The 12,120-nt window shown below is 34.8% G+C and overlaps 2 protein-coding genes across 3 annotated transcripts; one reads left to right on the forward strand and one right to left on the reverse strand.

Moving 5' to 3' along the window:
- The first annotated feature begins 318 nt into the window (after nucleotides 1-318).
- On the forward strand, nucleotides 319-9,792 carry LOC143459348 (stAR-related lipid transfer protein 7, mitochondrial-like). Its single transcript, XM_076956452.1, has 8 exons — nucleotides 319-733; nucleotides 986-1,056; nucleotides 3,673-3,774; nucleotides 3,922-4,082; nucleotides 4,288-4,332; nucleotides 7,358-7,395; nucleotides 7,606-7,790; nucleotides 9,531-9,792. Exons 1-8 carry the CDS (start codon nucleotides 489-491, stop codon nucleotides 9,692-9,694), a joined length of 1,011 nt encoding a protein of 336 aa, XP_076812567.1. The 5' UTR covers nucleotides 319-488; the 3' UTR covers nucleotides 9,695-9,792.
- On the reverse strand, nucleotides 4,253-7,160 carry LOC143459347 (uncharacterized). 2 transcript variants are annotated; one of them, XM_076956451.1, is made up of 5 exons: nucleotides 5,364-7,160; nucleotides 5,177-5,296; nucleotides 4,874-4,957; nucleotides 4,700-4,760; nucleotides 4,253-4,595 (listed from the first exon to the last, which is right to left on the reverse strand). In XM_076956451.1, the coding sequence occupies exons 1-5, from the start codon at nucleotides 7,067-7,069 to the stop codon at nucleotides 4,410-4,412; spliced, it is 2,157 nt and encodes a 718-aa protein (XP_076812566.1). In that variant the 5' UTR covers nucleotides 7,070-7,160; the 3' UTR covers nucleotides 4,253-4,409. The 2 variants fall into 2 exon arrangements, with proteins under 2 accessions (XP_076812566.1, XP_076812565.1); XM_076956450.1 differs by having other exon boundaries at nucleotides 4,253-4,598; nucleotides 5,364-7,152.
- Nucleotides 9,793-12,120: the final 2,328 nt, after the last annotated feature.

The raw sequence follows: 12,120 nt of genomic DNA on the forward strand, positions 1-12,120 counted from the left end.
AGAACATGATAAATATATGTCTGTATTTACTTAAACCTCGATTAGCATGTGTACCAAGTACACCATTGTGCTTGTCATATGATTAGGAGATTATGAGTTTAGGCATATTGTATCACTGTATAATAATTTCAATTGCAACAAATTCAGATTTGGCAACTGAAGCGATTTGATTTTGATTTGATCTGATTTGACACGCCTCTTTGCTCTGAGTTAACAAGTTTCTATTTCACTGTGGTTAAGTTTTGTTTGTATTATAATTATTGTACCTCCTGAAAAATGGTGCGTATTCTTACATTTAATTCATATATAATTTTAGTTGTTTTCAATGTTTTGTTGTTTAGGGTTGGAGCTTAAAATATTTATGAGTATGTAATTATAGCCTTTTGTGCAATTTGTTGCATAAAGACACAATTTCTATGCTTCAGTACTAATGTCACACTAGGATTGCATTGTTTGTGCCTACAACCAATTACAAAGCAGAAGTTGAAATGACTCTTTGCAAAGTCATAAGACATTTGGTGCAAAGAAAATGTCTTGCTTTTGGAATTCACATGCAAAGGGTTCAGAAAACCTATTCCATTTACCGGAAGTTATATCAAGATTATGGGCGACATAAATTGATGACAGCTATGTTTGAACACTTTCAAACAAAACGACCTTGGTGTATGTTTGCAGTCGCTGCTTGTTCCTTTTCTTGGGAAGAACACAGCATTACTAATGATGAAATAGCGAGGTAGGCATATTTGGTTGAGAATCTGCATAGGATGTTTTATTCATCCGTTTGTAGCATAATGTAGGAATTTGATTATATGGGTTAATTCAGTTAATGATAAAACCAAGTTCAAGGTAAGATACCTTGATGATAGTTTTAGCATTTTTGCTGAAGGATGCAATATGGTGACACAACAAGGGGCTATTCATAGAGTGTTATTGTTTTGTAATTGTTTAACATACATAAAATTTATAGATAATTTGCTTTTATTAGACATATCGAAGAACTGAATATACTTGAAAGTGTTCAGAGTACTGCAACCAAGTCTTTGCCTAGTAATTCAGGTATTTTCATCTGGTTTTGTATATATTCTCTAACTTAACTGTAAAGTGTTGCTGTGTCCACTCCAGGTTGGTGTGTTTTCTGCTCTATTTTATAAGAAATAAAACATGGACATACCTCAAAGTTTTTGAATGCACATATCTGCATTTTTACTTACTACATTCTTCTCTTTCGGTGCTGAACATTTAGTGAGGCAAACAAGAGTTAGTGTTACAAAGGCTTATGTGGAAAATTTGGTAGTTGTAGCAAACATTTTGCTGAGTATAGGTAACGAACCAGTACTTGACTGTTACAAAAACTGTATTCAAGTGAACGGAATGGCATTTGTGTTTAAATTCAGTATTGCAGGCTGCAGCTGAAAAAGTTCCATATATATTGTAGTAAATGCACTCAACAGTCAGGAACAGAAGTTTCATTTAGTCATTCATTCATTTTGCCTGATTATCTGTTCATTGTTTTATGGCTGCTCTTCATGATGAAAACAATCAGCTGGTAATCTTTTTTAAAAGAAAAACTGTTGGTATTGTTACTGAAAATCTATTCTTTTTGAAGTAATAGCCCTCTGAGATGACACCAAGATGACTTTTGACTAGTGAAACTATGCTCAGTTACCCCAAGAATAACCAAACATATTATGTGGGAAAAGATTCATCTCAATGCTGCTGGGTGATGTCAATTTGATAGCAAAATCATCATATTACAACAGAGCCGCAAAGTCACCCAAATGACTCATTTACAGTTAATCAATAAATTATTGCTTAATTTAACACAGCAGAATTTTCCAAATTCGAAACCTTTAGTTTAGAGGATTACAAAAAAATGCTGAATCAGGTAACTGTTGAATTATGTAAACAGACATGCTCATGCACGAAACACACTTTTACGAATTCAACTGAGTTGATGCATTTCGTACATTAGATTCTCTCATCCGGTGGGCTGGAAAGCATGCCAAAATATTATACTAGAAAAGGTGACTTTTGTGAAGCGAGACTATTGTAAACTTTTTTATTTTTTTTTGAAAAAATTGTTTTGAACTGACTTGAGTAAATTACGTGACTAAAAGATATTGTCAGAAAAATTTAGTCAACTAAATTAATGAGCCTCAAAAGAAATTGTCAGAAAAAATTGATTGTTTGTTGAAAAAGATTAATAAGCATTGCCTTACACTGTATATAAACTCACTCATTCACACAATCAAGATGAGTCTACTTCAATTGCACGATCGCACATGGATACAGTTATAACTTGTTCATGTCGTAGATTGAGATTACTTATGCGTTCACATGCATAGTTCATAAGAAAATGCCTAATTTGACAAACAAAAGGTTTCTCAGAAAAGAAAGAAAGGTATGGTATCACCTTTTTTACCATTGAACTGCGGATAGCCTTTGCACGACTTAAACTTGATGATAATTTCTCACCGCCTGAGCTGTTGAGCTTGTCTTTGTGCAAGTTTCGAGAGATACACATATGTATTTTTTAATTAGTTCTGTAATTTTTTACATGAATTTCCCGAATTAGGAAATGTTCTGTTAACACCTTGCCAAAGCATATTATTTACTACAGCAGTGCATATAGGAAATCTACTCTGGTTTGCATTTTTATCAGCCAGGCCTTCTAAGTCTACACTGAGAGTAAAAGATAAACTCTAGTATGTGTGTGTGAGTAATACTTTAGTCGATGTCTATCCTTAAACGATGACAGTCATGAGACTACATGTATGTACATTAAATGCTGCTTCTGTGTGATATGGTTTATGTTTGTTGATTTATTAGTATCACAGTTTTTTTTGTTATATGCTTTAAACTATGTAATCATGAAGATTATAATTGGTGGGTGTGGCTACGTAAAACATTGTGCGGAATTATTGAAGCTAATTTCAAGTAACAATATGATACAATCTTTCAAAATTTTCTTATATTCAAATGAAACATATTTTAGAAATCTGTGTATGAATGGAGTGTAAAAACTTAACATCATTTTCCGTTTTCACGAATCAGTTAACCCCGCAAATGGCTGTCCAGTTACTATAAAGTCACTTGCAGAATTTCATAAAGTTTTGGGACCCTTCCATGATCACAGAGAGTTTACAGCTATATAGATGTAAAACTTGGTCATAAAGCATCAACAAAAGATTGAGTTTCAACCAAAATCTTGAAAATGCTCTCCTAATTACAAATTTGCGCATTCGTGACCATAGCAGGAATCTAATGATACTGTTTTAGTATATACATTATACAGCATACACTACGCTTTAAAAACTATATGAATTCCTCAACCATCCACCAAGTATTTTAATACAGTTTGATAGCAAATATGTTACTTAAGGATAGAGTATTTGTTATAACGACTGTTTAATTCTATATCATTGTATACTCAAGCTTCCCACTACGAAGCCGTAAGCTACTTTTTATTGGAAACCAGATACCTTATGTAAAGATGTAAAGTAAATTGGTTTACAGAAATGCCATATTGAATTACCGGTACAAAGTACCCTTCGTAATCAGCTAGGACAACTCGGTCAAAATAAATAGGCTGTTCTATTGGGTTAAAAAGAAATTATTTGTTGAAATATACCTACACTTTTAACAAATGATAAATGTCATTTTTTCGAGCAGAATACACTGATCTACCAGACGAGTGGGAGAACATCTTGGATGGAAAAAATATCAAAATTTGGAAGCTACCATTGAAGAATTCAGATCGCACACAGTATAAAGGTTAAATGATTCTTGAGTTTTATTTAACCACTTAACTATTGTTACCTCATTTCGGATACTCTCATTTGCTTAATTCAATTAGTAATGGTTACAAGTTTATATCAGAAAATGCACATATCTTTTTAATAATCTTCATATTATTTTTAGTATTTGGCCGTTTTCATGATGTAAGTGCTCGCCAATTTTTTTTCGTACAAACGGATCTAGAATATCGTCGCAAATGGGATAAACTCGTTATAGACATCAGTGTTGTCGATGAAAATCAAACTACTGGAGAGGAAGTATTGAGATGGATATCATATTTTCCAGTAAATGTTTTCAAGCAATTTTATCTAGCAGACAATACTGTAATATTGTTAATCACCCGGTTTTGTTGTTGTGAATAGACTTTCCTCATTTGTAGGTCAAGATCACCTTTAGTGACGAATATAGTTATTGCATGGCAATAACATGCCTATAATTTTCCACCATGTTGTAATAAAGTAAGAAAACATTGCCAGATTTATTTTTCAGTATCCATTTAAAGCAAGAGAATATGTATACATCAGAAGACTAAAGGTAAATATATTGAGCAAATTTTTTTTAAATGTCTCTCAATGATAATTTATTTCAAGTTGCGATGTCAAAATGTTCAATTAAATGTACTCTTCTTGTTTATATATCTTCCCATTTTTTCTGATATAGCGAGTCTTGACTTTTATTCTGTTTTTAAGTGCTTTTAATTCCTTGGCACAAGTGCACTTTTCGTTCTTGCATTTGTTTCTTTTTAAAACCTTTCTACACTTCGATTTACGAGTCTTGCTTTTTTTGTTCTTTCTTCTCTTCTGGTGGGAATAACACAGCTTATTTTTAATCAAGCACCCAAAAGTTTTACAAAACACATGCCTTAAAATATGAGGGTATAGTTTTAAAATCCTTCAATCACCTTTTTAGAATTTAACTTTTTCTTTCTGGACAACTTAGCTTTGAAGTGATCATTAACCTTTCTGCAATTTATAAAGTGTTATTTGTGATTTTATTTACTTATAACTCAGTATTACACACAAATTTCTTTTATTCACATAAAAATCTTAATCATACTATTACAAGATAGTCTTACTTTAAATTTTTTCGATGTAATTTAGCTTTAAGTGCCTTCCTTTTTAAGGATCCCAATACTGCAACTGTCTGCTTCTTAACTAATCTGTAACCCAAAGTATATTTATATACTGTAAGTTATGTTTTGCTGGTAATATACAAGGTTTCCACAAAGTTTTTCGACAAACTACATTAATAAGTCTTTTAAATTGTCCAAAGACTTTGTGCACATCTTGTCAATTTTCAAAGTTATGAAAAAGAAATTTACAAATTTTCTTATTTTAAAAATGTTAAAACTTGTATGACACAGTAAGTTGGAACATACCTTTTACCACTAAAACGATATTGACCATTTCGTTGTTTTAGCAAACCCATTTCAACCATCCATTTCAAAACATAAGAAAGCAAGCTTGCATTTTTGACATGATAACGTAATTGAATGTACCTGATAGATTGTATAAGTTCTGTTATTTGTGATAACTGATAGCAAACACTACTGAATCAGCACTTACTTGGATATGGCGTCTTTCCCGGTTAAGTTGAATGGTTTCAAATCTCGAATGGCAGTTTTAACCATTGCAATAAAAGTTGGTGATTTACCACTTGGAACTGGTTGATCCGTGTCAGTGGCCAACTGCCGAATCAGCTTACTTATCTTTTGTGTCATCTTTTTTGATTCTTGTCTGCCACATGAGTCATGTCCATTCTCTTCAATTTCTTCTATGGCAAGTTTTGTTTCTTTACACTTTGCCATGGCACTTGGCATTGGAGCAACTTGCACAGTACTTTGAGCTTGCTTTTTCATTATATCCTTACCCTTCTTTTTCGTTTGTTGTTTGGCAAGACGTTTCAGTTGCTTGATTTTAATCTTTTTTATGGTTGCTTTAGATAATAATTTCCATTTCCTGGAAGTTTTTTTGTTGCTTGACTTTGTTGATTTTGTTTTTCGCAAAACGGAGCCAACACTTGATGCTTTGGTGCTTCTTTTTCCTAATTTCTTTGACATTAACTGGTGTTGTTTTCTTAACTGTTTTTTTTTAACAGACTTTGCTTTACGCTTAATTGAAGCTTTCCTACTTGACCTATGACCAACAGGATTATGAGATGAATTTTTAATTTTATTCTGTACTTGCCCTGCACTGGGAAATAAAATTCCCTCTTTTTTATACCCCACTGCCCTAGTTTTACTGGCTTCAGAAGTATTGGGACCTGCACTCACTCTAGGTGTTGAGGAGCTGTCTTTATCTTTTTCTCCTGTTTCACTTACCTCTCCAGTTGACTTACATTTTTTATGTTTACACACTCGAAAATAATGGCTTAACTCTTCATGTGATTTCTTTTTTCCTTGACTTTTGCATGAAGCTTGCTTAAATATCTGTTCCTTAATGTAGTTTTTTAGATTTTCGAGGCACTTTTGGCAGCATATGCAGTTATCTGACTGAGCTTGGCCAGCAGAAGTCGTTGGCAGACTCAAATTGGTTATTGTTGGTGTCTTTTTGAGGACATACTTCAATAAAGATTTGCCTGCTCGAGCCTTTGCACGTTTTTTGATTGGTTTTCTTTTATCTGTATGAGCAGTTTGTTTCATTTTTCTTGCTTTCTTTGTCTTTTGCTTTGGCATGCTTTGTTCCAATGGATGCCTCGAATGTTTCAGTAACCTATGTCTTGACCGTACTTTGGCAATATTAGCTTGAGAGGAAGAAGATTTTCGATTAACTCCACAACATTCTTTGCAGTCGCAGAATACTTGTTTAATTCTTTCATTACTAGCCTTTTTTTGCACACTTTCTGCACAGTTAGAACTGTTTGTCGCAGTAGAGCCATTGGTTGAACTGCTGGGTGAAATGACAGAATTATTTTGCTGCTCCTCACTTTTCAGCAGAAAGCTCAAACCACTTTGACTACTGGTGCAAGTGCGCAACTCTTCTTTTCTTCGTTGTTCTGCACACTGTTTACAACTGCACTGATCTTTTGCCGTCTGTAATGCATTTGAATTGCTCACATTGTTAAGACTTTGAGTGGATGAAGGAAGACTGGTTACTAGAGATCCAAAAATGCATTCTGATGAACTCTTACCCTTTCTTTTCTTAGAATATCTTACACCTGAACGTGTTTTACCTGGTTGCTTTAAAAAATTACTGACAAAAAATTTTTCATGCTCTTTTTTAGTCTTCCTTGATTTTCTAGACTTTTTTGGAGAGTTTTTTTTTCTTTTCATACCTTTGTTTTTCCAGCACAAGTCAATACCACTGCACACTTTCCTGTGAACAATTTCTGTTTTTGTTTAAAAGTTTGTTACACAGCAATTTAAAAGTTATTGTTAAATGAATTGGGATTATTAAAGAAAACAATGGCCCATTGTTTAACACTATGGTCTTTATGAAGCGTATACACATACAAAATCTAAAGAAAAACCAAAATAAATTTCATAACACACACTAACATATTTCAAATATCATTCAAACTTCATTTTCATAAAATTATTATCACATTTTTTTATTTGCAGGTGTTGCAGTCCTCAAATGTTATGGCAATTCTGGCAAGGTGATGACCTCAGTTAAAGTACAAAAGATAAATTTTCATGTTGTAAAAATTGTTTGTATATGTTCTTTTCTGTAATATATACTGAAGAATAATGTTTCATCTCACTATTGCTTACCTTTATTATCATCAGATTCCCTTTAAAGGTCATAAATTTATTCGGTTTACTTAATCAAGAGCATTATGCTATACACATTACGCACTATTTTACAGATCAGTTGATCACCCCAAATGCGTTACCAACAAGAACCATGTGCGTGTTCCTCTTTATATATCTGAGATGGTGATAAAACCACACAAAACAATAGATGAGCCAGGCCTTGATTACCTTTTGACATACTGTGATGATCCACAAACATCGCTTCCTACAAGAGTTTCATCATGGGTGGTGACGACAGGTGCAATACTATATTTGTAACATGCTAGCGTAACTATGCATTTGAAATTTGTCTTAATAACTCCTTGGGTTTATTGTCTGCAACCGATAGGTCTTTACTTCTTCGTAGCTGTAAAAATTACTTTCAAGCTTACGTTAAAGTTTTGTTGGAATTAAAACCTTTAACTTGTAATGAAAAGTTAGAATAAAACTAGTTTTTCATATAAATACAGACTTACAGCAACTAATTGCGTAATATGCTCTGTACAAGAAACACAATTAACCCAAGACAGGTTAGCTAACGAGACAGCAAACAAAACCTACGTAAACGCTGAACGAACCAATCTATGAGAAGAAATAGGTACCGGTGTAACCGAAAATTCTTGCCTTCTGGTGGCAGGCTGTTTCCCCACATTCACTGTGAACCACGACACCATCAGTAAAACCCAAGAAAGCAATTTATTGTATTGAACAACCCCAACGACCAAAACCAAACCGACCCGATTAATTCAATTAACAGCGGAGTTTATAGAATGCAAAAGGTGAGGTGCCAAACTAAAACACCGTGAAGTAATCATCACACAGCAAGTTGAGAACTAACGGATTACAAAACAGTAAAACATAAGATACTATAAATAAAATGTGACATATTTTCGTTACACCGGCAGTTAAACATAAAATCGATCACGAGATCGCGTCCCCGCAATGTCCAACGCACAATTCCACAGCAATCACTTCTTGTAAAAATTTTATGGGCTAAGTGCCCAAACTTCCGCACTGTGACAGTTCCTTTGCCCACCAGCTATCCAGGTAGAGATTGAGCGAATGTGAATGTCCTGATGATGATGAACATCGGTATGGAGTTGGTGAAAGGTATGCAAAATTGATATCAGCTCATACAAGACATTTAGCATCATCATCTCCCGCCAACTCGGTGAGAAGTTTATAGACTTCAGTGCAAGTCTTAATCGTACCTCAGATTACTCAGTTATTATGTTCAACATGAAGCTACAGATTGTAGTGTGACTATTATGCTATCCCTTAGTCGGTAATGTAACATCTAATTCTCTTAGAGCTCATATTCAAAAGTGGATTTTTGGCCTAAAAATACACATTTTCCTATTTTTCATTCCGATTTTTATTTGCATTTCCCACCCGACCTGGAACTTTAAAAGGCTCAAACTGATTGATAGTCTAGGGGAATTCCAAGTCTAAAAAACTACACCAACCATGCTGCCCTCTGATTGGTCTAAGCAGGTTTTTTTAAAGCCCTACAGAAAAATTTAACGATATCAGAAAATAAAGAAATCTTAATTTCTTACCCATACACCTCCTTAATGTGGCGAACAGAAAATAACAGTAAAGGAACGGACTATATTGAAATGACATTATAATTTATAGGAGCTTAAAGCTTACGTCAATACAGTAATTCATTTAATTGAAACGTAGTCGCGCGCTGTCACAGGCTGCGCTTTTCTGTATCACCGTGCAGACACTGCAGACTGAATGGAGTTGGGAATAATGAATTGATAAAAAAGTTAGTGAGTTGTCTGCTTGTTGTTATTGCACTACCTGACCGGTGACCAGGAACTCTGTATTGTATCGAAATTGAGTTAAATAATTCTCATGGTCTCCTTAATTAAGCTGACCCTTGAAGTACATACTGTTTTCCAATGTGCTGGTCTGTGACATGAAACCTAATTCACACATTTCAATTGTTTGTTAACTTTACGTTTACTTTATTTTTATTACTATTTTCAAGGTATTCCGGATTACATCGAAAAGCTACACAAAGCTTCTCTGAACTTAAATAAGGTCAAAGAAGATAAAGAAGAAATAACCAACATTATGAAAGCTAGAACTAAATATGACACCAATGTCGTAGATAAAAATCAGCCAAAACATTGTATGCAACAAACTTATTAAATTTGCATGGATTTTGCTTTTAACACCATAGTGCATTTCGTGGTTCTCAGTAGTGTACTATTAGGTCCGCAGATTTCAATACAGTACTTGTTTTTGTTTGTGGTGTACAGCGTCATCTGTTGGAAGTTTTTGATGTAAAATTGCTATCGTAAATGCTGACGTAGTTTCGACATGTTTGTCTTTCGTGCTGGCATTATTTAAAAAGATCCAGAGTTGAAACGCGACACAGACAGTCTTGATAAGCCAAATAAAGAACAATTTAATTATTGATTACTTTCTGAGCCTCTAGGTCTCGGCTCTTCAGCTTTTAAACACTTTTGAGGCTGGATGACTCCGAGAAGTGAACATTAACGGACGTGTAGAACACATAGGCTACTGGCGGTTATTCCCATATGTCAAATTTCTTAGATGATATAAGTTACACTGGTGACATCTACAAACTTACTCTATTCAGTGTGAATAATCTGCCGTTTTTTTATTGTGCCGGCGTGAAAAAAGCAGCAACGCTTATGTCTGAACCTCAACTGCATCTTTTTAGTACTTCAAGTTCGGTAGGAACAAGCCTTAAGGCTGCGTGCACATATTAAACATTTATCTGACCGCTGATTTCGCTTGAAGCTGGAGCACGAGTCGTGTCAATCAGGAATGCCACAGAAATTACAACGAGCGTATACTGCGCTACTTGACGTATAACAACAACATCCATCAATGTTTCCTTGCGGCTGCATTTTTTTAGTCGAGCGAGATGGATGGTGAAGTTAATGCTGTTTTGCGGCTATTTCTCGACACTGACGAATCTCATCTTGGCGTAAATATTTGCAGGTTAGTAGTTGTCCTAGGAATGATTTGCGTACGTTCAGATAAACATATAACTTATTAACTTTCCAGTTTTTTTATTAGTTAGAGTGGTTAGACCTTCGGAGCGAAAAAGCTCGATATGTAAACGTAGTCACTTCGAGTTACTCTACATCTTTCACTGTTGAAAAATTAGGTGTGTCAAGACAGAGATACAATCCTTTTAAAATTACAATTATCTCGAAGGTAAATAGTTATATAAGCAATAACTATGACCGTTACGTCACACTAGTTAAGTGTCTACGGTCCGCTCACCTCACTTTTCAAGGAACGTGTGAAAATGATCATGATTTCACATTACAACACTCCTACCAATGACAAGCATCAACGTAAGTGGAAAGTGTGGTACTACTATATCGAAAGTTTGGAAATTAGCCTAAATAGGCCTAGGTTATATAAACCCTTGAAAGTCGTGCGAACCAACCCGCAATCATCAATCAAGACGATCTTATCAGCATTAGCCCTATGTGAAATGTTTGTTCTTTTAGAGCGCGTATGCACAAACAACGAGGCTTTTTGAGGGGGCGAGGCGACCGCTCCCCAAAAACGGCTTTTGTCAAGCTGTAACGCGATCAACACTAAACTAAATTGTGAAAAATCGTTGCTCTACCTCCATTGGCTACGTTTTCGTGTTTATAATTCGATGTTATCCAGCGACGGTCGTCATCCCGTATGATAACTCTACACGCTTTGCAAGCTGAATAGCGGGAAAACGTGAGAATTTCTGTGAAAGTAATTACTCACTATGAAAATGTCCAAGAATAGGCCTACCGCACGTTGTGGCGAGTTGGTTACGGTCAATTAAGTATCTTTGGTAGATAATAAGGAGGTGCAGATGTTGAAGATGATCCGAAATCCATCAGAGTTTTGACCCATCAGTTGTTGCATATCATAGGCAAAGTTGACATCAATTTTTAAGTTCTGACAGTAAAACCTGTATGTGTTTAAAGTAATTTTGCAGCGATAGATTAGATCAGTTTGCGATTTGTGGAAAGCCAGTTCCCAGTTTCTCATCTTGATAATGTTTTGGAAATGCTCAGCCTTACGGAGCAATGCCAAATTAAAATGACTCACGTTTTTTTCGGTCTGGATCTCAGGTCCTATTACCACAGAAAAAAATCGTCGAGAAGGAATACATTTTTTCAACGTAAAAGTCAGTCCAAACTAAGACGGAGTCATAGCGGATTATCTCGAAGGATGCGTTTCCTGGATTTCCACAAGGAAGGAAAAAAAGAATGAAATTTTGCTAACTGTGCGTATTGTTGAGGTTGTAAACCAGGGATGTCCAACCTTTTATTATAGTGGGCCGCATTGTCACTTGAAATAATTCAATGGGCCGCAAAACCTATTAAATTTCAAGAAAAATGGGCACATGAAGTACATACTTTTGGAGTGAAAATGACTAGCGGGCCGCAGGTTGGACATCCCTGTTGTAAACTGTTGTTAATTATTGCTTGATCGATTGTTTGCTAATCTGACTTCATTGATAGCGCATTCATTAACCCCTAATAGCCAGTTAAGCATCACAGTATTAGAACCTAACTATCTATGTCTTGAATAATTATTTATTA

The sequence above is a fragment of the Clavelina lepadiformis genome, chromosome 5, assembly GCF_947623445.1.
Source record: "Clavelina lepadiformis chromosome 5, kaClaLepa1.1, whole genome shotgun sequence".
In the NCBI taxonomy this organism is placed as follows: Eukaryota; Metazoa; Chordata; class Ascidiacea; order Aplousobranchia; family Clavelinidae; genus Clavelina; species Clavelina lepadiformis.